The sequence below is a fragment of the Trichechus manatus genome, unplaced genomic scaffold (genome assembly GCF_000243295.1).
Source record: "Trichechus manatus latirostris isolate Lorelei unplaced genomic scaffold, TriManLat1.0 scaffold00057, whole genome shotgun sequence".
Lineage (NCBI taxonomy): Eukaryota > Metazoa > Chordata > Mammalia > Sirenia > Trichechidae > Trichechus > Trichechus manatus.
Window position 1 is genome coordinate 7,571,704 of NW_004443993.1, and position 24,320 is coordinate 7,596,023.

At 41.1% G+C, this 24,320-nt stretch overlaps 1 protein-coding gene and 1 pseudogene across 1 annotated transcript in view; one reads left to right on the top strand and one right to left on the bottom strand.

The window, feature by feature from the left end:
• LOC105756399 (zinc finger protein OZF-like) overlaps nucleotides 1-19,740 on the bottom strand; it is a 41,598-nt gene extending 21,858 nt beyond the window's left edge. Inside the window, exon 1 of the mRNA XM_023733255.1 lies at nucleotides 19,007-19,740. Coding sequence (XP_023589023.1) covers nucleotides 19,007-19,009 — 3 coding nt within the window. The 5' untranslated portion in view covers nucleotides 19,010-19,740. The remainder of the gene's footprint in view (nucleotides 1-19,006) is intronic.
• LOC105756398 (zinc finger protein 555-like) overlaps nucleotides 1-24,320 on the top strand; it is a 376,219-nt pseudogene that overhangs the window by 311,406 nt on the left and 40,493 nt on the right.

Consider the following 24,320-nt stretch of genomic DNA (forward strand, 5'->3'; position numbering starts at 1 on the left):
CAGGAAAGCTGGTAATAGAGAACCCAAGGTCAAGAAGGGAGAGTACTGACACATCATGGGGTTGTTTACCAATGTCATAAAACAATACACGTACTGTTTAAAGAGAAGCTAGTTTGTTTTGTAAACCTTCATCTAAAGTACAAAAAAAAGGTTTAAGTCTTGGAAAAAAAAAAAAAAAAGCCAGTATTATTGTATTTTAGGTTTGTAACTTTACTTTTTATGTAATAACCCACTGCCATTGAGTTAATTCTGACTCATGGTGACCTTGTAGGACAGAGTAGAACTATCCAATAGGGTTTCTAAGGCTATAAATCTTCACAAAAGAAGACTGTCACAGCTTTCTCCCACGAAGCAGCTGGTGGGTTCTAACTGGTAACCTTTCAGTTAGCAGCTGAACATTTAACCGCTGCATCACCAAGGCTCCTCTTAAATGTCATACATGATTAAAATAACAAATGCATAAAAATATTAGTAAATTTATGTTATTTGGGACAAAATGGATAAAGACGTAATTTGTGAGAACAAAACTTAAAGCAGGGAGATGGAGCTATGTAGACCCAAAATTTTTGCATATTATTAAAGTTAAGATGGCAATGATTTAATTTCAATTGTTATAAATCCAGGATGTTAAATGTAATCCCCATGGTAACCCCGAAGAAAAGAGCTAAAAAACATACCCAAAGGAAATGAAAAGGGACACAAAACACATACTGACAGAATTGAATGGAGAAATAGTTCTACCTTCAGAGTTGAAGACTTCAATACACCACTTTCAATAATGGACAGAATATCTAGACAGAAAATCAGTAAGAAAATAAGAGGATTTGAATACCAGTATAAAACAACTGGACTTCACAGACACATAGAACGCTCCACCTGACAACAGCAGCAGCATATACATTCGTCTCTAGTGCACCTGGATCATTCTCCAAGATAGACCATGTGATAGGTCAAAAAACAAGCCTCGACACGTTTGAAAAGACTGAAATCATGCACTATATCTTTTCTGACCATACTGCAATGAGACTAAAAAGCAATAACAGAAGGAAAAGAAGAAATTTCCTAAATATGTGGAAATTAAACAAAACACTATTAAATACCAATAAGTTATAAAAGAACTCCCAACGGAAAGTAGAAACTACTTATAGATGAATAAAACAAAAGCAAAACTTAGGGGATGGAGCAAAGATGCTGCTCAGTGGGAAATTTAAAGCACTAAATGCCTACATTAAAGGGATCTCTCAAATCAAAAACCTAACATCATACCTCGAAGAAACAGCAAAAAAGGAATAAAATAAGCCCAAAGATACCAGAAGGACAGAAATAATAAAGACTGCAGTGTAGATAAATGAAATACAGGATAGAGCAACAATGACAGAATCAAAACAAGAACTTGCTTGTTTTTAAAGATCAATAATGATATTTAGCTAGACTGACCAAAGAGAGAAGGGATAAATAACTAAAATGGGAAATGAATAGAGACATGACTATTGATCATACAGAAATAAAAAGGATTATAAGAGAATACAATGAACAATTGTACACCAACCAATCAGATAATCTAGATGAAATGGCAAATTCTTAGAAACACACAAAGTACCTACATTGACTCGAGAAGAAAATTTCAACAGAAATATAACAAGAGATTGAATCAGAAATGAACATCATCCCAACAATGTAAAGACCAGGACACGATGGCTTCACTGCTAAATTCCACCAAACATGTAAAGAAGAATTTACACGAAGCCTTCCCAAACTCCTCCAAAAATATGAGGGAACACTTCCTAACTCATTCTATGAGGTGAACATTACTTTGATCCCAAAGCTGGATACAGGCATGACAAGAAAAAAAAAAGGACAGACCAATCTCCCCCATGAATATAGATGCAGAAATACTCAGCAAAATACCAGAAAACTAAACGTAACAGCATATTAAATGAATTATAAACCATGACCTAGCGAGGCTTATCCCAGAATGCAAGAATAGTAAACATTAGAAAATCAATGTAATATACCACATCAGTAACTTGAAGGGGGGGAAAAAAGATAATTTCAACAGATGAAGAGAAAGCACTTCACAAAATCCAACACCCTTTGAAAATTAAAAACATTCAACATACTAGGAATCGAAGCGAAATTCCTTAACATAATAAGCATTCATAAAAAACCCACAACTAGTATCATATTAAGAGCCCTGGTGGCACAGTAGTTAGTTAAGTGCTCGGCTGTTAACCAAAACGTCAGCAGTCTGAACCCACCAGAAGCTCCACAGGAGAAAGATGTGGCAGTCTGCTTCTGTAAACATTTACAGTCTTGGAAACCCTATGGGGCAGTGCTACTCTGTCCTACAGGGTCGACTCGATGTCAGTGGGTAGCACCATATTCCACGGTGAAAGATCGAAAGCTTCCCTCTAAGATCAAGAACAAAATAAGGATGGCTGTTTTCACCGATACTCAACATTTTTCTAAGGAACCAGAATGCTTCTTAGAAGTGGGGATGGTGAGATTTCATCTCACTTACTTTCGACGTTGTCATGGATTGAACTGTGTCCCCCAAAAAATATGTGTAACAATTTGGCTAGGCCATGATTCCCAGAATTGTGTGGCTAGCCTCCATTTTGTGATTGTAATTTTATGTTAGAGGATTAGGGTGGGACTGTAACACCGCCCTCACCCAGGTCACATCCCTGATCCACCGTAAAGGGAGTCTCCCTAGGGTGTGGCCTGCACCAACTTTTACCTTACAAGAGATAAAAGGAAAGGGAAGCAAGCAGAGAATTGGGGACCTCATACCATCAAAAAAGCAGTGCCAGGAGCAGAGCGTGTCCTCTGGACCGGGGTTCCTGCGCAGAGAAGCTCCAAGTCTGGGGGAACACCGAAGAGAAAAAGCCTTCCCCTGAAGCTGACACCCTGAATTTGGACTTTTAGCCTACTTTACTGTGAAGAAATGTATTTCTCTTAAAGCCATCCACTTGTGGTATTTCTGTTGTAGCAGCATTAGATAAGACAGACATGTTATCAGGAGGAACCAAGAGAGACGGACATGCTTGTTAAAGTAGAGGGTCAGCAAAAGAGAGGAAGACCCTCAACAAGATGGACTGACACAGTGGCTGCAACAATGGACTCAAGCATACCAACAACTGTGAGGATGGTGCAGGATTGGGCAGCATTTCATTCTGTTGTATATGGGGTCGCTATGAGTGAGAACTAACTCGACAGCACCTAACAACTTTCAACATTGTACTGGACGTAACAGCCAGAGAAATTAGGCAGGAAAAATAAATTACAGATGACATAATCATATAGATAGAAAATCTCAGAAAATCCACAAGAAAGCCACTAGACCTAAAAAGGATTTCAACAAATCCGCAGGGTACAATATTAACATGTAAAAATCAGTTGTGTTTCTGTACACCGTTAGTAAACAAGCTGAAAAGAAAATAATTCCATTTACAATAACATCTGAAAGAATAAAATACCTAGGAATAAATTTAATTGAGAAGGTATACTGAAAACTAGAAAATATTTTTTTAAAAAATTAATGAAGACCTAAATAAATTCAAAGACATTCCATCTTCATGGATTGGAAGACTTAACACTGTTGTCAGTACTACTCAAAGTGGTATACAGATTCAACACAAACCACATCAAAATGCCAATGGCCTTTTTAGGAAAAAATGGCCTAGAAAATCCTCCAATTCATCGGACTGCAAAGGGTCTTGGATAGACAAAACAATCCTGAAAAAGAACAAAGTAGAAAGATTCACATTTCCTGACTTCAAAACGTACTACAAAGCTACACTAAATCAAAACAAAGTTACACTGGTATAAGGACAGAAATACAACCCAACGCAACAGAATTGACAGTCCATAAATAAATGCAGTCTAGAGCCAGTTAATTTGCAGTAAGGGTACCAACATCATTAAATGGGGAAGCAATAGTCTCAACGTGCAGAGACAACTGATTTCCACATGCAAAACAATGAAGCTGGACCCTACTTCAAAGCATATATATATAAAAAAAAAAATCAGTTGCAGCCGATTCCAACTCATGGTGACTTCATGTGTGTCAGAGTACAATTGTTCTCCATAGGGTTTTCAGTGCTTGTACTCTTTCAGGAGACTGACAGATCTTTCTTCTGAGGTGCTCCTGGGTAAATGTGAAGCGCCAACCTTTTGATTAGTAGCTAAGCAGTTAACCAGTTGTGCCACACAAGGACTTTACCATACACAAAAATTACCTCAAAATGGATCACTGATCTAAATACAAGAATTAAAACCACAAAACTCATAAAAGGAAACATATGGGTAAATCTTCATGACCTTGAAATTGGTGGATTCTTAGATATGACACCAAAAGGACCAGCAACCACATAAAAAATAAATTCCACTTCACCAAAATTAAAAATTTTGCACACCAAGCAACATTATCAAGAAAGTGAAAAGACAACCTCCAGAATGGGAGAAAACATTTGCAAATCATATCTGAAAAGGGTTTAATATTCAGAGACATAAAGAATTCCTACCACGATAAAAGACAAACAACCCGTTTTAAAAATGGGCAAATAACTTAGACATTTTCCCAGAGAAGTTATACAAAAAACATACAAAAAAAGATGCTCAACCGCATTAGTCATTAAGCAAACAGAAGTTAAAACCACACTGAAATACCACTTCACACCCACTAGGATGGCTATTGTTAAAAAATAAAAGGAAATAAAAAGTATTGTTGAGAACTTTGAGAAACTAAAAGCCTCATCCATTGCTAGGGAATGTAAAATGGTGCATCCACTGCGAAAAACAATTTGGCAATTCCGCAAAAAGTTAAGCACTGATCTAGGGATGTGAAGGGGAGTGCCTGGATGGTGCAAACGATTAAGCACTTGGCTAGTAACTGAAAGACTGGCGGTTAGAATCCATTTAGAGGAGCCTCAGAAGAAAGGACCAGTGATCTACTTCTAAAAGGTAACAGCCACTGAAAACCTCAAGGAGCGTAGTTATCTCTGAACCCACATGGGGTCACCATGAGTTGGAATCAACTCAACAGCAAAAGGTTTAACTGGTTAGGGATGTGAAGGAGTTATCCATGGGGATATCTGACTAAAGACTGTTCCAGAAAGAGGAAACAGGTCACAAGGTGAGAGGGTATCTTGTATGTTGTAGACAGAGCCGAATACCATTGTGAATGCAGCAGAGTGAGATGTGGGCGAACAATGGTAGAGGAAGTTGGAAAGGTGATTGTGGTAGGTGGACATGTGTTCTAGGACATTTGTTGGCCACTGTAAAGTCTCTGGCTTTTGAGTGAAATGCAGAGCATATTTCAGGCTTTTGAGCAGAGAATATTAATCTTACTGCTATTAAAAGATCTTTGTGTAGGGGCAAACGCAGAAGCTGGCAGATGTTACATGGTTACATGCATAATCATGTAAGAAACGTTGAGACTGGAGTTGTGGCAATAAAAGTGAGCATGCAAGCAGTGGTCCCTAGATACTTTAAAGGTAGACCCAACATAAGTTCCAGACAGACTGAAGGTTGGGGTGTGACAGAAAGAGGTGGCAAGGATGAGTGCAAGATTTTTACCTAGGAAGAATGAAAAGATGGAGTGCCATCAACATAGACGTGAAAACCTTCAAGGGGAGACTATCGGAAAACACACAGGGTTACTTGGGGCTTGTTGAGATTGAAATGAGGATAAGATATCCAAGTGTGGAAGATACAGAAAAAAGTAGTTTTTCAAAAGAATGGTTTGTCATGAGGAAAGAATAGTCTCTACAACATATGGTGCTAGGATACCTATATTTCTGCATGCTAAAGAATGAGGTTGATCCCTATACATCATATTAGGTATAAAAATTAATTCAAAATGATCAATAACCTAAATGTAAGAACTAAAACCATAAAAGCAATGTTTATAATAGCACCAAAACGAAACCTACCAAATATCCTCAAAAATGAATTGGTAAATTACAGTATATTCCATGCAGAGTACAAATACAGCAATTAAAGTAAATGAACCCATGGAGTCCTCCCCATGTAAATATGAACTAAAGGAATTGGCATTAGAAGTACATACAGTGTTTTTCTATCTGCTTACAACATGAAAGCCATAAAAATTCAAATGTATATTTAAAAACAAACCAAACCCATTGCTGTTGAGTTGATTCCGACTCATAGTAACCCTACAGGACAGAGGAGAACTGCCGAAATAGGGTTTCCAAGGCTGTGACCTTTATGGACGCAGACTGCCACATCCTTCTCCCGAAGGGCAGCTAGTGAGTTGGAACCACCAATATCTGGGTTAGCAGCTGAGCGCTTATCCACTGCGCAACCAGAGCTACTTTCGGATGTGTATGTTTCGGAATAAGTGAAAAAATAAGCATCATTAAATGGGGAAAGAACAGTCTCCTCAGTCATATAATAATCTGTATATCATTTTGGGGTTGTACACACAATTATTTAACCTATAAAATAGAATGGGCTGTGGTTTTTTCCCTATAAGCCCTTAAGAATTATGCTAAATCTACTCTGCCTGTCCCCTATCAATGGAACAAAGCCTGGATGACAGCACATCTGTTGGTAACATGGCAACAGAATATTTTAAGCTCACTACTGACACGTACTAATCAGAAAAAAGATTCCTTTCAAAACATTACTGCACACTGACAATGCACCTGGTCACCCAAGAGCTCTGATGGAGATGTACAAGGAGATTAACGTTGTTTTCATGCCTAACACAACATCCATTCTACAGCCCATAGATCTAGGAGTAATTCTGACATTCAGGTTTTATTATTTAAGAAATACATTTTGTAAGGCTATAGCTGCCATAGACAGTGACTCCTCTGATGGGTCTGGGCAAAGTAAATTGAAAACCTTCTGGAAAGGATTCACTATTCTAGATGCCATTGAGAACATACGTGATCAACACTAATAGGAGTCTGGAAGAACTTGATTCCAACCCTTCTGGATGACTTTGAGGGGTTCAAGACTTCAGCGGAGGAAGGAACTGCAGATGTGGTGGAAATAGCAAGAGAACTAGTATTAGAAGCGGAGGCTGAAAATGTGACAGAATTGCTGTAATCTCATGATAAAACTTTAACAAGTAAGGAGTTGCTTCTTATGAATGAGCAAAGAAAGTGGTTTCCTGAGATGGAATCTACCCCTGGAGAAGACGCTGTGAACATTATTGAAATGGTAACAAAACATTTAGAATATTACATAAATTTAGCTGATACAGCAGCAGCAGGGTTTGAGAGGACTGACTTCAATTTTAAAAGAAGTTCTACTGTGGGTAAAATGCTATCAAACAGCATCACGTGCTACAGAGAACTCTTTTGTGAAAGGAGTCGATCGATGCTGCACAACTACATGGTTGTCTTATTTTAAGAAATTGCCACACTCACCTCAGCCTTCAGCAACCACCAGCCTGATCAGTCAGCAGCCATCAACATGGAGGTAAGACCCTCCACCAGCAAAAAGATCACAACTCACTAAAGCCTCAGACGATAGTTAGCATTTTTCAGCAATAAAGTATTTTTAATTAAGGTATATAAATTGATTTTTCAGACATAATGCTATTGCTGTAACCATTTTTTAATTATTCTCAGCAAAATTTTACTTGCATGTGGTATTAATGACATTGTTTGATAATTTCTGCATTCTTTTGGATCACCTTTCTTTGGAATGGGCACAAATATGGATCTCATCCAGTCAGCTAGCCAGGTAGCTGTCTTCCAAATTTCTTGGCATAGACAAGTAAGCATCTCCAGTGCTGCATCCATGTGTTGACACATCTCAGTTGGTATTCTGTCAATTCCTGGAGCCTTGTTTTTCACCAATTCCTTCAGTGCTGCTTAGACTTCTTCCTTCAGTACCATTGGTTCTTGATCATATGCTACCTCCTCAAATGGCTGAACATCAACCAATTCTTTTCGGTACAGTGACTCTGTATTCCATCTTCTTATGACGTCTCTCGCGGTGTTCAAAATTTCGCCCAAGAATCCTTCAAAATTGCAACTCAAGGCTTAAATTTTTTTCTTCAGTTCTTTCAGCTTCAGAAAGGCCAAACATGTTCCCATTTGGTTTTCTAACTCCAGATCTTTCTACATTTCATTATAATACTTTACAGCAGTACATCGACAGGGAACTGCTAGAAATTCAAGCCGGATTCAGAAGAGTACATGGAATAAGGGATATCACTGCTGATGTCAGATGCATCTTGGCTGAAAGCAGAGAATACCAGAAAGATGTTTACCTGTGTTTTATTCACTATGTAAAGACATTCAACTGTTTGGATCATAACAAATTATGGACATTGTGAAAAACGGAACTTCCAGAACACTTAATTGTGCTCACGAAGAACCTATACACAGACCAAGAGGGAGTCCTTCTAACAGAACAAGGGGCTACTGAGTAGTTCAAACTCAGGAAAGGTGTGCATTAGAACTGCCAAATGAACGAACAAATCTCTCTTGGGGGAAGTACAGCCAGAATGTTCCTTAGAAGCAAGGATGGTGAGACTTCATCTCACACACATTGGTCACGTTATCAGGAGGGACCAGTCATTGTAGAAGAACATCATGCTCGGTAAGGTAGAGGGTCAGCAAAAAAGAGGAAGACCCTCAACGTGTGTAATGACACAGTGGCTGCAACAACGGTGTCAAGCATGTAACAATTGTGCAGATGGAGGAGGACCAGGCAGTGTTTCGTTCTGTTGTACCTAGGGTCACAATGAGTCTGAACCAAGTCTATGGCACCTAATAACAACGTTCCCCATCATTCCGAAGCAGCTGGCTTGATGGAATGGTAGAATGGCCTTCTAAAGACTCAATTACAATACAAGCTAGGCGACAATACCTTGGAGGGTTGGGGCAACGTTTTCTAGGAGGCTGTATGTGTGTCAAACCATCATCCAATATATGGTGCTGTTTCTCCCATAGTTAGGATTCACGGGTCCAGGAATAAAGGGGTGAAAATGGGAGTGGCACCACTCACTACTACCCCAGTGGTGCACTCACTAAATTTTTGCTTCCTGTCCCCACCACACTATGCTCTGCGGGTCTAGAGGTCTTAGTTCCAAAGGGAGGAATGCTCCCACTAGGAGACAAAACACTAGTTCCACCGAACTGAAAGTTAAAAATGCCACCCAGCCACTTTGGGCTCTTGTTGCCTCTAGATCAACAGGCAAAGAAGAGAGTTACTGTTTTGGCTGGTGTGACTGATCTGATTACCAAAGGGAAACTGGATTGATTTTACATAATGGAGCTAAATGTCTGGAATACAGGAGATCCCTTAAGGCATCTCTTACCACTACCATGCTGTGATTAAAGTCAATGGAAAATTATAGCAACCAAATTCTGATATGACTAATGGCCTATCCTTCAGAAATGAAGGTGTGGGTCACCCCACCAGGCAAGGAACCACCAACAGCAGAGGTGCTTGCCAAGGGCAAAGAAAATACGGAATGGGCCCTAGAAGGAGGTAGTTCTAAATACGTTATGACCACTTTACCAACTGCATAAATGAGGGCTGTAATTGTTACGAGAATCCCTTCCTTGTAAGTGTGCATCAAATACTTTTGCTTTCCTTAATTATAAAATATAATGTAAAGTGAGCTAGTGTGTTTTCAGTTGTATGCATGCATGTCAGACAAAAGTATGACTCTGTAATTGTCTTTATTTAGAGATTGTGTATGGCTGGAGATGTGTACAGGTGCCAAGTTAACAAGCAGTGGACTGTGATGGTTAAGGTTGTATGTCAACTTGGCTGGGCCATGATTCTCAGTGGTTTGGCACTTATGTAGTGATGTAGTTATCCTGAATTTGGTTATCTAATGTAATCACCTCCATGATGTGATCTGATGTGATCAATCAATTATAAGGGGAGTTCCCTCAGGGATACAGGCTGCATCCAATATATACGAATGGTCTAGCAAACCTCACTGGCTTTTGCTCGCTCTGGATCCTGCATCCAGCTCATCATCTCTGGCCTCTAGTTCTTGGGAATTTAGGGATCCGCCTGCCTTACTGCCTGCCAATCTTGGGATTCATCTCCACAGACTGTGAGCCCACAGCCTGCCGTCCTACCTGCTCACCATGGGTTTGCCAGCCTCCCCAGCTCACGAGCCATCAGCCTGCCTTTGATTTAACAGCCCATGCAGCTATGTGAGTCAGGAGAAGCCTACAGCCTAATGTCTGACCCACAGACTTGGGACTTGCCAGCCTCTACAACCATGGAAGTCATTTCCTTGAGATAAGTATGTATCTCTATATGGATAAATATATCTAGATATAGATATACACACACATGCATACATATATGTATATACAGAGACGTACACACACATATATACACACACACACATATGTATGTGTGTGTGTATGTTTCACTAGTTTTGCCTCCTAGAGAACTAAGCCTAAAACACCTACCTACCCTATATGCAAAGATCAAGGTGACATCTTTACTTTTGAACACTGTTAAAGAGGCTTTTGCAGCAGATTTGCCCAATGCAAAACATTGTTTAATTTTTTGACTGCTGCTTCCTTGGGCGTTGATTGTGGATCCAAGTAAAATGAATCCTTGACAACTTCAATATTTTCTCCATTTATCATGGTGTTGCTTATTGGTCCAGTTGTGAGGATTTTTGTTTTATGCTGAGGTGTAATCCATACTGAAGGCTGTAGTCTATGATCTCCATCAGTAAGTGCTTCAACTCCTGTTCACTTTCAGCAAGCAAGGCTGTGTCATCTGCATATCACAGGTTGTTAATGAGTCTTCCCCCAATCCTGATGCCCCTTTCTTCTTCGTATAGTCTGGTTTCTCAGACTGTTTGCTCAGCGTACAGACTGAATAAGTATGGTAAATGGATACAACCCTGACACAAAGCTTTTCTGATTTTAAGCCATTCAGTATCCCTTGTTCTGTTTGAACAACTGCATCCTGGTCTAGGTATAGGTTCTGCAAGAGCACAATTAAGTGTTCTGGAATACCCATTCTTCGCAATGTTATGCATAATTTGTTATGATCCATACAGTTGAATGCCTGTGCATAATCAATAAAATACAGGTAAACATCTTTCTGGTATTCTCTGCTTTCAGCCAAGATCTGACATCAGCAATGATATCCTTCATTCCAAGTCCTCTTCTGAATCCGGTTTGAATTTCTGGCAGTTCACTGTTAATGTACTGCTGCAACCATTTGTGATCATCTTCAGCAAAATTTTACTTGCATGCAATATTGATATTTTTGGGTAATTTCCATATTCTATTGGATCACCTTTTTTTCCAATAGGCACAAATATGGATTTTCCCAGTCGGTTGCCCAGCTAGCCGTCCTCCGAATTTCTTGGCATACAGAAGTAAGAACCTCCAGTGCTGTATCCATTTGCTGAAACATCTCACCTGTTATTTTATCAATTCCTGGAGTCGTGTTTTTCGACAATGTCTTCAGAGCAACTTGGACTTCTTCCTTCAATACCATCAGTTTGATCATATGCTACGTCTTGAAATGGTTGTACATCAACCAATTCTTTTTGGTTCAGTGATTCTATGTATTCCTTCCATGTTGTTTGGATGCTTCCTGCATCATTCAATATTTTGCCCATAGAATCCCTCAATATTGCATCTCGAGACTTGAATATTTTCTTCATTTCTTTCAGCTTGAAAAATGCCTAGTGTGTTCTTTCCTTTTGGTTTTCTAACTTCAGGTCTTTTCACATTTCTTTTGGATGAATGGGATGCTATTCCTCTTCAATTTGTCATTCCTGGCTGTGGTGCAATGAATTACTTCATAAGCCCTTTCTATCGAGTGTCATAAGCAGGAATTGTTGCTATGGCTGCAAATTCATGGAAGCGTGGGACTTTGTAAGAGAAAGAATGAACACGTGTGAAAAGTGAAACTTTTCTTAGATGGTTACTTCAGTTGCTATTTATAATGGTTGAAAGGAAAGAGAAAGTTGTGCTACAGTTGAGGGGAGAAAAGCAGCATGTGGTGTGGACTGGGGCAAAAGATAGGCTGAATAAACAAGATGACTGACTGGGGGCCAGGGTCTACAGGTTCCACCTAGCCAGAGGTCCAAGTCCATATGCACATGAATAAGATGGTCAAGATGCGGAGAAGATAAAAGTGGAATGTTTTAATAAGGATTATGTGTTTTATTTGAAGGTACTATGGATATTGAATGTTTCTCCTACCTAGTGTTGTAAAACAGACCTAACCCTATGCTGGAAACGAACATCTGGTATTACAGATAACAGAAAGCATGTAACTCAGCCTTCAGCCAATACTGAACATAAGCTAAAAGGGCAACTAGGACTTGCCTGAAACAGGCTTTTTGTTTTAAGCCAGTAGCCATGTGTATAAAGTACTAGCAGCTTAGGTGGAAAAACTAAGCCCCACCCAGAAAATTAGCATTTAAAAAGACATGCAGACATACCCAGAACTGCTGTGAGAATAGGAGATTTGCATTTGAAGGAATGACCTGCAGGAGGAGAAAAAAAAAAAAAGTTTTGCTTTTTGAATTTTTTGCAAGTGGTTTGCCTTTGGGTACACTGAAGCAGAAAGTCAGTGTCCAGAAGAACCCTCTTCCAGGACTGGAAGTTAAAGGGAGCCAGCAAGTAAACAGCCTAGTATGTTAGCTTGTGGTGACCACCTGGGTGCACTCAGTGAAGGAAGGAGGAGGTGCAGCAATGAAGAGACAGGCTGAGTTTGGACATGTTCCATTGGCACCTGTTGACATAGCCCATGGAGGCTAGGGTTGAGACAAAGGGCTAGCTGGTCTGATGTGCAGGGAGTTTTGTGGGCTGCTGAGCCTACATCTGGTACCCACTGATCTAACTTGGATGGCTATGGATGAGGTAACCAGAACCTGACCAAATGAAGAGAAAGATGTTTGACACCATGAGCTGATGTAAACTGCTGCAATTTGATGGCTTATTCTGGACCGGACTTCTTTGCTTATGGATGCAGATGCTCAAAGTTCCAACTGGAAAAGAAGATTCTTCACACCAAGGAACACGCTTGTCTCCTCAGAGTACTGGTTTGATAGCGACGGCAATTTAAACACTGGCTATCTAAAACGGGGGGAGATAAACGCATGAAGTGGCTGGCTTACACACTTTCAAGGGTGTGCTTAGTCTCAAAATGAGGGGGGCAAAGAAGGATCCCCATTGAATAGCTTCCTCTTTTCCTGATGGGGCTAATGTAGGGGAAGATGCTGACAGGACTATATGATTCAGTTGTGACTGCTGATTGTTAACAGGGTAAACTGTAATTGTAAAAACTGTAATTGTGGAAGCAGTAGCTCTAAGAGTGGACAAAGAGGGTGGCGCTGCTGGACTGGAGTGCAGTGGCCAAACCTGAAGTCTCTTAAAGGTTTTGTTACGCTGATACCTTGTGAGGCTTAGAGACTCAAGAGCAAGGTTAATAACCTTTTCTCAGTTAAATTTTATCAGAGGCCAGAAAGGGTGAAGCTGACCAGATCAGATGAATACCTGCAGCAGACTTGAATGGCTGGTACCCTAGTAACCTCACCCTGAGGACTCTTTGCCATACTGAGGGACTGTTAATGACTGTTTTGAATTGGTAAAATGATTGGGAAGAGGACGTTAATCTTTCAAGTACAAAAGAGTCAATGGCTAGAAGTGCCAGGGGGTGGCCTGCACTGCAATGAATTACGTAACATGGCCCTTCTAGCCATAGTTTTGTAACTCCTACCAAATGACTAGGTAAGGACAATGCAAATCAGGTGCTTGTGGCCCACCAAGGGGATTGGAGAGCTTGCTAATAATGTAAACGAGATGCATGGCAGCCTTGTGGGGTAGGATTATGCAAATAAGGTATACGGAACCCTAATGCGGTGACTGGTCAGTTCTGTCATACCACCAAGCTTAAAATGAGCCATCACAGAGGTGGGAAAGGAGGATCTCACCACCACCAAGAAATAAGAGCCAGGAGCGAAATGTGTCCTTGGGACCCGGGACCCCTGCACTAAGAAGTTCCTGGAACCAGGAGACTGAGACAGCGAGCTGTTAACACCGAAGACGGTTACGAAGCAGCAGCAGAGAATTGGAGGCAGCGGAAGCAGAAGATGACACAGTGGGCTTCCCAGCACATGGAGTGAGAAAGCTGAGCCTTTGGGCCGACGCTTACTGGCCGAACAGGGTGCTTCTGGGTACTTACTGGCAAAGCTGAAAGAAGTTTGTAACACTTGCCCGAGCATGGCAGAGTCCAGGCGGAGGGGCCGAGAGTCAGAAAGAGACCTGCCTGTAGGCACAGCTGAGAAGAGGCTGTCCTGATCAAAGAACTGTACCCAGAGCATTCCTGAACCTGAATTATAACCTGTTACTTCCCTAATAAACTCCGTAACTGTGAGTATGGTCTGCAAGTTCTGTATGGCCACTGCAATGAATTATCAAACCCAGAAGAGAAGTAGAGTGTCATGGAAGGGGTGGTTGGTGTCAGAATTGGTAAAAAAGTCTGGCGAGAGGAGGTATGTCTGACCTCAGCCTCACAGCAATCAGTCTTGTGCTGTTGAGGCTGATAATGATTCTCTCTTCCTCTCGTGAAGTCAGAAGAGGTCACATGCCTCCACCATGCCATTTTTACACTAGCATAGTAGACCATACGACTGTCTGACTCAAAATGGCCAATACCAGTCCATTTCAGCTCACTAACCCAAAAACCAAACCCACTGCCATACAGTCGATTCCAATTCATAGCAGCCCTATAGGACAGAGTGGAACTGCCCCCATAAAGTTTCCAAGGCTATAATCTTTACGAACACAGACTGCCACATGTATGTCCTGCAGAGCAGCTGATAGGTTTGAACTGCCAACCTTTCGGTTAGCAGTCAAGCACTTTACCACTGTACCACCAGGGCTCCTTTCCACCTAGGATATCAATCTTCATGTGTTCTATTTCATTTTTAACAACTTCAAATTTTCCTTGATTCATTCATACATTCCATGTTTTGATTGTTAACGGATGTTTGCAGCTGTTCCTTCTCATTTTGCATCATGCCACATCTGCAAATGAAAGTCCTGAAAACTTGACTCCATCCACATCATTAAGGTCAACTCTACTTTGAGGAGGCAGCTCTTCCCCAGTTGTATTTTGAGTGCTTTCCAACCTGAGGGGCTCATCTTCCAGCACTATACCAGACAATGTTCTGCTGCTATTCATAAGGTCTTCAATGGTTAATGTTTTTAGAAGTAGATCGCCAGGTTTTTCTTCCTAGTCTGTCTTAGCCTAAAAGCTCTGCTGAAACCTGTCCACCATGGGTGACCCTGCTGGTATTTGAAATTACCAGTGGTATAACTTCCAGCAACACATTAGCCACCACAGTGTGACAAAGTGACAGATGAGTGGCGGAGTACTGGAGTAGTTTTAAGATAATTGCAGAATTAAAGATACCATCATGCCCTCTACAAAGCAAATATTAATTAATTAATTCCCATGTTGCTAAGCAAATGAAGCAAATAAAATACATATGCACACTAAGCGGGAGGGAAAATTGGTAAACTACATCTGCATTTCCTAGTGAATTTAACTTTGGCTATGATCTGCAACTCAGTGGTTTCCCCTCACTAGAGAGTTCTTGGGCAAGGGCACGTGGATCTGGAAAGAGAATGAACAGAAGAGCAGCACTACTCACAAGAAGAAAAACTAAACTAGAAATAACCTAAATTTTGTAGGCTGTACAATGGATGGTAAAATGTGGCCCATCCATACAACAGAAAACATACACGCGTAGGCACATGGGTAGACTAGAGCTACAGACATCAACATGTATGAAACTCAAAAACATCATGAGGAAAACAAGTCACTAAAGAAGTCATACAGAGTATGTGCATTTACAGAAAGCTCAGAAGATACAAAATTCAACAATACATAGTTTAAGAATGAAGACTTGGGTGGTAAAATTGTAATAACAGCAATACCAATAACAAATTTGGACTATACAGAGAGTAGTCACCTCCATGTTAATGAGACCAGGGCAGGACACACCGGGAGGCTCTAAGGACTCCCGAAGTCCTATTTATACTCAGGTGTTTACTGTTATTAAAACTCTGCATGAAAAGTTTCATGCAGTCTTTGTTTATAATATACTTTACACAAGAAAGTTTAAAACATTATTAAAAACTGAAAAATGTAATTTTCATCTGTTTATAATATACTTTACAAAATAAAGTTTAAAACATTATTTAAAACTGAAAACATATGTGATTTTCATATATTAATTTTACCCAGTAATCTGACAGCCCCTTCATTTTGATTTAACTTGTCTTAGGTCAGGAGCGCTTTTATATCTCAACTTTTTAATGCCTGGATCTTAGAAATTTACGTTTACATTCACTAGAGCGAACTTTGTAAAAGGAAAATATGGGAAACTATTCAAGTGTCCATTCATGGTGGTGAGGTTAAAAAAAAAATTAAACAAAACACTAAGACAGATCTAGCAAATGCAGCATTATGGAGTTTTATACAACTTTAGACTCAAGCTGTCTATATATTGTCATGAAGAGATCTCCAGGATATTCTGTTAACTGAAAAAAGTAAGGATAAATTCCAAGCTATCTTTTGTATAACAAAGTAGGGGAAATAAAAATTTCTAATTCTATTTGTTGCACTTATATAAAGAAATACTGGCAAGATGCTTAATAAAGTCGACAAGAAAGCTGGTTATCTAAAGGCAGCTGGTGGAAGAAGAATGGTCTGGATGAGGACAAGGTTAGGAGTAAATCTTCATAAAGATTATTTGTTAAGTTCATATTGAGATTCAAGCTTTAAAGGTCTTATCTATTGGAAAAACAGTAATCTTACTTTTAAACATAATATAAATCAAATGTGCTATTTATTGTGTTTCCTAGGATTTCCCCTTCATAAGTATAGAACCAGTCAAGATTTAATCACATGGGGCCTAACTGTTATGAAATGGTCTGATATATTTGTGCAAATCAAAAATTAAGTCAGAGCTCTGTGTTGAAACTCAGTAACTAGGGATATCTATTGGTTTTGTTTTTAACTAGGGATATCAGTCTGTACGTTCATTTTATCTCTGTCAGAAGGTTTCCAAAATGGCTAGCAGAGTTAAAACATTAGGGGTTCTGGTATAATACGGAAAATGTAATACCCGTCCTTTTGTGTAAGCTTTAGAGTAACTTCCTGTTTCAGAAATTTTTTATCCATTAATTTTAAAAATTATCAGTAGAAATACAACAACTGATCCCAAAATTTGCTTTCAGTGGAAACTGTGACCCTGAGAACTTAACTACACCCATCTGTGGTGTTTTAGACATAGCCGATGTGGATCCTGCCCACGAAGGACTCTGGGGTTGAGCAGGAGTGGCTGACCAGACAGTAACCCTGTCAGTCAGTTAGAAAGGCCATCAGCCAGACTCCCCTTCCCAGGGCCATTTCCTCCCCAGGTTTTCAGACTTTGCGTTCCCCTCCCTTCCGCCTATGGCGCTCCTCCTGTGGTGCTGGTACCACATTCCTTTCGCCCTTTGTAATTCACCCACTCTTTGAGTGTAGGTGTTACAACAAAGGCCCCCTGTGCACACCAGTGCCATAAGCTAAGTTAATGACCAGTGCTTCGCTTCTGCGCTGCCCTGCGCTGCCCTTCGGTATGTTAGTTTCCCCTAATTAAAAGCCTTTGGTCCAATCAACCTAACTTTCGCTGCTTACTTTTTCGGAATTCGAACCAAGCCTTTCCAAGAGCATTTAGGAGTTGCTCTACCCCTGTGAGGAGCCCTGGTGGTACAGTGGTTAAATGCTATGGCTGCTAACGAAGATGTCAGCAGTTAAATCCACCAACCCTATGAGGCAGTTCTACTCTGTCCTACAGGGTCCCAACGAGTTGGAATCGACTCATCGACAACAGGTTTGTTTTTTCAGTTTTACCCTTGTGAAGTAGCCGTGGTGGTACAGTGGTTAAAGCGGTAAGCTGCTAACCAAAAGGTTGGCAGTTCAAACACACCAGCTGCTCCACGGGAGAAAGATGTGGAAGTCTGCTTCTGTAAAGATTCACAACCTTGGAAACCCTATGGGGCAGTTTTACTCTGTCCTATAGGGTCGTTATCAGTCAGAATTGACTTGTCCGCAGTGGGTCTTCCCCTGTGACCCTGGGTTACGCCTGTGGTGCTGCCCTGAGTGCTGGCCAGACAGGATGAATCACCATCTCATATCCTGAGCTCCTTTAGCAAAAAAGAACAGTTAATTTTAGATTTTAATCCAAGACTGTGGGGAGCAGTCAAAAATTTTAGAAATGTCACACCAGCTCTAGGAACAGAGAGCCTGGGAGGACAGGGACCTGGACTGGGTATGATGCTTCTCACACACCTGAAAGACTCAAACAAAACTATTCTCCACTGGAAAAAATGACAGTTTTGGAGACCTCAGACATGATCCAGCTGGACTCACTCTCCTGCCTCATTCCTGTGCTGAGGTCACGACAGTGCCAAGCCACACGCAGGACCCATAGAGTCAGCGTTCTTCCCCGACTAACTCTCTCTTCCCTTGTTACTCCATCACACAGAGGGGTGGAGCTGCAGTGTTAGAACTACACAGGACAGGCTCCAGTGGCTGGGGGAAGCCAAGAACACTGTGTGCAGTGATGGGACAGGATGGCTCTGGAGGACCTGGGGCTCAGCCTCCCCAGCCAGAGCTGCTCTGTCTTCAGGCTCTGCTCAGGACATTCTGTCATTCAACACACAGCACCAAGGCCCAGGTTGTGGATGTTAAGGGCCCACGGTCCCAGCTCTGAGTCACATATGAAAGGAAACCACAGGCATCCAAGGCTTCAAACACCAAGTATGTGTAGAGGAAGGGCCCAGTGACAGTGGAGCTGGGCTTTAGGATGCCACTTAGGATTGAGTCTCTTGGCCTCCTCTGCCACCTTTTACCTCATAGAAACACAGCATGGCACACACAGCTAGTCCCCCACCAAATCATATTTAGCCTCACCCCCTTAAATACTAAGTATTACCCAGTTCTCTGTGGTACTCACCATGTCCTTGCTCCAGCTTCTGGAAGTCTAAGTGAATGTCCTCTCAGAGTCCAAGAAGCCACTTCAGGAAGAGGGACGGGAGTGGAGGCAGAGCCACCAGGCAGTCTGGAGGCAGATGAATGTTTGGTCCACACAGCCAGTCAGAGCAGTTGAAATCCTTACTTGTGACAGCAAGGATGTGCAAGATGGTCACCCTAGGTCTCCAGCTGCCTGACTGGACTAGTTCTCTCAGTGCTACACCTGGGACCTGAAATGGAAGAAGATGGGGAGGAGACAGTGTTGAGCAAGGACGGAGTGACAGGTCCTTGGCCTTCAGCTCTTTCCCTGGGCAGGGCTTTCTCCCAGGCTCAAGCCCATGCTCCATCCTAAGGGCATCTGCATTTAAGGCAGATCAGGCTCCAGCCTTCCAGAGCACACACCTACAATCTTCACACAGATACACAGGCCTGTCCCCTTCCGCAACAACATCACAGATGGAGGAATTTACTCATTCCAGAGCGTGAGAAGCACCCAGGGTGAGGCTGGAAAACTTGAACCTGATTTCCTCCAGGGAGTCAGGGGTCCAAGGATGAGTCTGTGTGTTCACCTATATAACTTTGCCCCTTGTAGATCAACACACACATTGTTATTTGATATCAACATGGGTACATTTTCACGGAGAACATATTCTTCAAGTTTGATCAATGCACTCATCATGCGTCATCAATTTTTAATCATGTGCACTTAAATCTCTTCTGTTGAGCTTTTTTTTAACTTTTATTTCATAAACAACATTGTAATACATGATCAGTATTTTCCCTGTTGATTTTGCGATTAACATTTCTTTATTCCCCTTGCTTTTTTTTTTTTCCTTTGCTTTCAGACCATGATACCACCAGTCCCCAAGTTTTAAAGAAATCTGGGATGATTCCTGAACACTGTCTCTTTCAAGATTATAATGAATCAATCAACAAATAAATCAGAAAATCATTACGTTTTCTCTAAGGAGCCCTCTCCTGTCTGTTACCATTTCCCCCCTCCCCCAGCCAGCCTCCCCATCCAGCGGACTCTCACTCTTCGATTTCTTGATCTCAGTGTAAGTGTTCTCTTTCTTGCATGACTATCATACCAGTGTCTCCCCTTTAAGTACTGTTTTTCCTTTTATTATTTTCTCTAACACCACTAATTTCAATTCACAACTTTATTTCTAAAGCATAAACTGCAAGCTTGTTAGATATGTAGACTCTCGAGCTACATCCCAGACTGCTAAATAAAAATCTGCATTTTAACGCACTGGGTTATCCACATCTACATTCAACTTTAAGAAGCATTCGCTGCTCTGTAGCCTGTAACTTAAGAAAAGAGCATTCTATCAACCGAGATGCCCTCTGAACCACCTACATCTACATTATATCATCCACTATCTTCCTGAGCCACACCATCCTCCATATCTAGTCCACTTCAGTCTGCCTTAACTTTTTCATACAAGCTCCTGCTTGACATCATTCATTCATGGTTGTCATTTCCAGAATTTATTTGCAGTACAGGAACTGGAGTGTTCTGTCTTAAATCGCAAATACACTCACACCCATCCCTGCTTAATGCCCATCAGAGGCTGTCCCCTGACCTTCAAAAAGCCCAGAGTGGTCAGCATGGTTCTGAACGACCTGCTGCCATCGCCTCCTCCAGTCTGGCTCACACAACACCCCCAACCTCCAATCCACACTTTGTCTTCTTTGCCCCAACCATCTCTAACTTTCACCAAGCAATGGGTAATAATGCACTCTCTGTGGCCTCAGGGATTTACACACTAACTCTTCCCAACTGAACTACTATTTCCACGCCCACCCATGACACATGCTATCAACCCTGCTCATGTATATAGCTAACCATCTATATAGCTAAATCCAACTAGCTCTATGAATGTTCACTTAAATGATTTCCCCTTTCAAGTCATCTAACCGAACTCTCAGGTTAGGTCCTTTTATTATAGGCATCAGATAACCCAGGTTTTTCATTATTTATTTAAAACTGTCTCCCATGCTAGGGTGTTATCTATGGGCAGACACTCTGTATTTTGTTTTCTTGTTCCTTCTGGCCTATGACACGGATAATGGGGGTCACACACAGAATAACCACACGTACAGATTACCACCTGTTGTATATACACTTGAGTAGCACTATCCAGTGGGACTTTCTTTGGAGATAGGCATGTTTTATCTCTGCACAGTCCAATAGGGAAGGCACCAGCCACACGCGGACACTTAGCACTTAGTACGTGACCAGTGCAACTAAGGAAGTGAATTTTTTCTTTTAGATTTAAATAATTTTAATTGCAATAGCCACATCTGGCTAGGGGACATCACAGCTCTAGTGGGCTCAACAGAACCCTAACTGACCAACAGAGCAGAGAGGGTGTGAAGGCTGCCATCACCACCATGCAAAGCTTCACAGCTTTTTGTTTGCGGGAAGCCTGTCACATAGGGAAGGAGAGTAGATAAAAGCAAAGGTAACATTCAAAATAATTTGGTTGTATTTATATGATTAAGGTTACAACCTAAATTGGATTTGCCACATTCTGAAAACTGCAATGTTATTTAAACACAGAAATGAGTGGGAATAACTGAGGGGACAGAGGGGGACTCTCTGAGGTGACGTTTGCAATTAGACCTGAATTAAGAGAATAATGGGATTTCTGTGGTAAAAAGTTTTCCTCTAATCAGAGGAAATACCTGGTACAAAGGACAAAAGGCAAGGAAAATCTTGACATCTTTGTAAAAGTTTTTAAAAAATGTATCAAGAGCTTACTTAACATGAAGCAAGTGTTATAAATTTAAGTCAGAGAGCCATACATAAGCCTGAACAGGTAGGATCTTGTTGGGTAATGGAAAATATGTGGATTTTATTCTATATGTGATTGACAGCTTACTTGGTTTACATTTTTGAAATATGCCTTTTCCTGCTGGGTGGGAATTATACCCTTTTGTGACGAGAAAAACTGGGAAAAAGTTCAGAGACTGTTTTCCTAAGGGACATCTCTCAGAGTAGCCTGGACTAGGGTGCAGCCATGAAGACAGTGGTTATACTTTGGTTCTAAACCAAGACTTGGTGCTTTCCTGAAGGTAGAAGATGAGAGAAAAAGACGATAGAGATGGACTGAGTATATCTCTTAATCTAGTGAATGGATGCTGGTGCCATTTACTGATATGGGAAAGTCAGGTGAGAAATAGACTTGCTGGGGTGAGACTGGAGAGCTCTGTCATGGACACGTTAGGTTTCAGAGCCATATGGCCCTTAGTGCCCCAGGTGGGCTATTGGAGGGGTTTAGTCTCTGAGTCCACTGGTACCCAAGAGCCCATATTTCATCTGGTAGGTTGCCTCCTCCTGGAAACAAAGAATCAAACTGTGACCTCTGAAACTGACTCCATTCTCACTTCTGCAGCTCCAAGCTAGAGGGAAGGAAGAGCACAGTTCTGGCATGGACTGGGCCTTTAGGAAATGGAAGGCAATACTGGGGTGTTATCTGAGGGGCAACTCTTAGGTTCTGAACTAGGAAAATTCAGTAGTTTGAAAGAAGATTTGAATTTGACATCAAGTGACAACACTACAGTCATGTCTTCAAGCAGAACTCCAGTGCACCAAGGGTACTTCTAGAATATTGATTTCTAAAGATGGAAAGAGAAAAACAAACACAACACATTTTTCTAAAGATACTGAGACTTGAAATGGAGTTTAATAATCATTTTTTCTCTATGCCATTTTTGAAATTTTTGACACAGGCAATTGTTTTCACAATTTGAAAAAATATAAACATTTATTTTCTCTACACACTAGATTTCAGTAATGGATTCTTAGATATGATGCCAAATGCACAAGCAAGAAAAGACAAAAGAGATAAACTGGACTTCATCAAATTAAAAATTTCAGACACCAAAGGATTTTATCAACAAAGTGAACAGTCAACCTACAGAAATGGGAGAAAATATTTGGGAATCATATATCTGATAAGAGGTTAATAACCAGGATATATAAAGAATTCCTACCACTCAACAACAAAAAGATAAACTATTTTAAAAATGGGCAAAAAACTTAAATATACATTTCACCAAAGAAATATTCAAATGGCCAATAAACATATGGAAAGATGTTCTATGCCATTAGTCATTAGGGAAATGCAAATCAAAACTGCAATGATACAACCTCACCCTTACTAGGATGGCTAACCGAAAAATAAACCCACTGGCATCAAGTCGATTCCAACTCACAGCGACCCTACAGGACATTACAGGACAGAGCACAACTGCCCCCACAGGGTTTACAAGGAGCTCCTAGTGGATTCGAACTGCCAACCTTTTGGTTAGCAGACAAACTCTTAATCACTATGCTACCAGGGTATCCACTAGGATGGCTATTATCAGAAAACAACGAGAGTTGGGGAGAATGTGGAGAAATTGGTGGTGGGATTGTAAAATGGTGCAGCGTCTGTGGAAAAGAGTTGGGCGGTTCTTCAAAAGTTAAACATACAATTACCACATGACTCATAAATTTCCATTCACAGGAATATGCCCAAAAGGCTTGAAAGCAGGGATGCAAACAGGTACTTTTACAGCAATGTTCACTGCAGCCCTATTCATAATAGCCAAAAAGTAGACACAACCCAAATGTCCATCAACAGATGCACGGATAAACAACATGTAGTATATTCACACGATGGAATGTTATTCAGTTATAAAAAGAAATGAAATTCTCATAAACGCTATGACATGAATGAACCTTGAAAACGCTATGCTAAGTAAAATAAATCAGATACAAAAGGACAAATATTGTTCGATCCCACTTACGTGAAATACCTGGAATAGGCAAATTTGTATAGAGACCAAATGGTTACCAGGGCGGATGGAAGGGAGGAGGGGAGTTAATTTTTAAAAGGCACCGAGTTTCTGCTAAGGGTGATGGAAAAGGTTAGAAACTGATAGTAGTGATGGCTGCACACGTGATGAAAGTTATTAAACACCTATAACCATTAAAGTGGGCGGGGAGGGGAGATACTCCTCACCATAAACTTACCTTTTGCATGACCAGGCAGCAACACTTAACAAAAGCCCTGCCTTGATGAAGCACAGAAAACAAAGGGGAGCCTGGTAAGCGGCGGACTGGGGGGTGGCGGGGGGCTGGGAGCCGGACATTTTTAGACTCAGGCTGACGACCCTGGGCTTCCATGAGGCCCGTGACTGCGTTTCTCACAACCTCCCAGGAAACTGACGCTGCTGGTCTGGGAAACACGCTTTTGCTCAGCAAGGATTGACACGATTTACCTGTTTGTGCACCGAGAGAC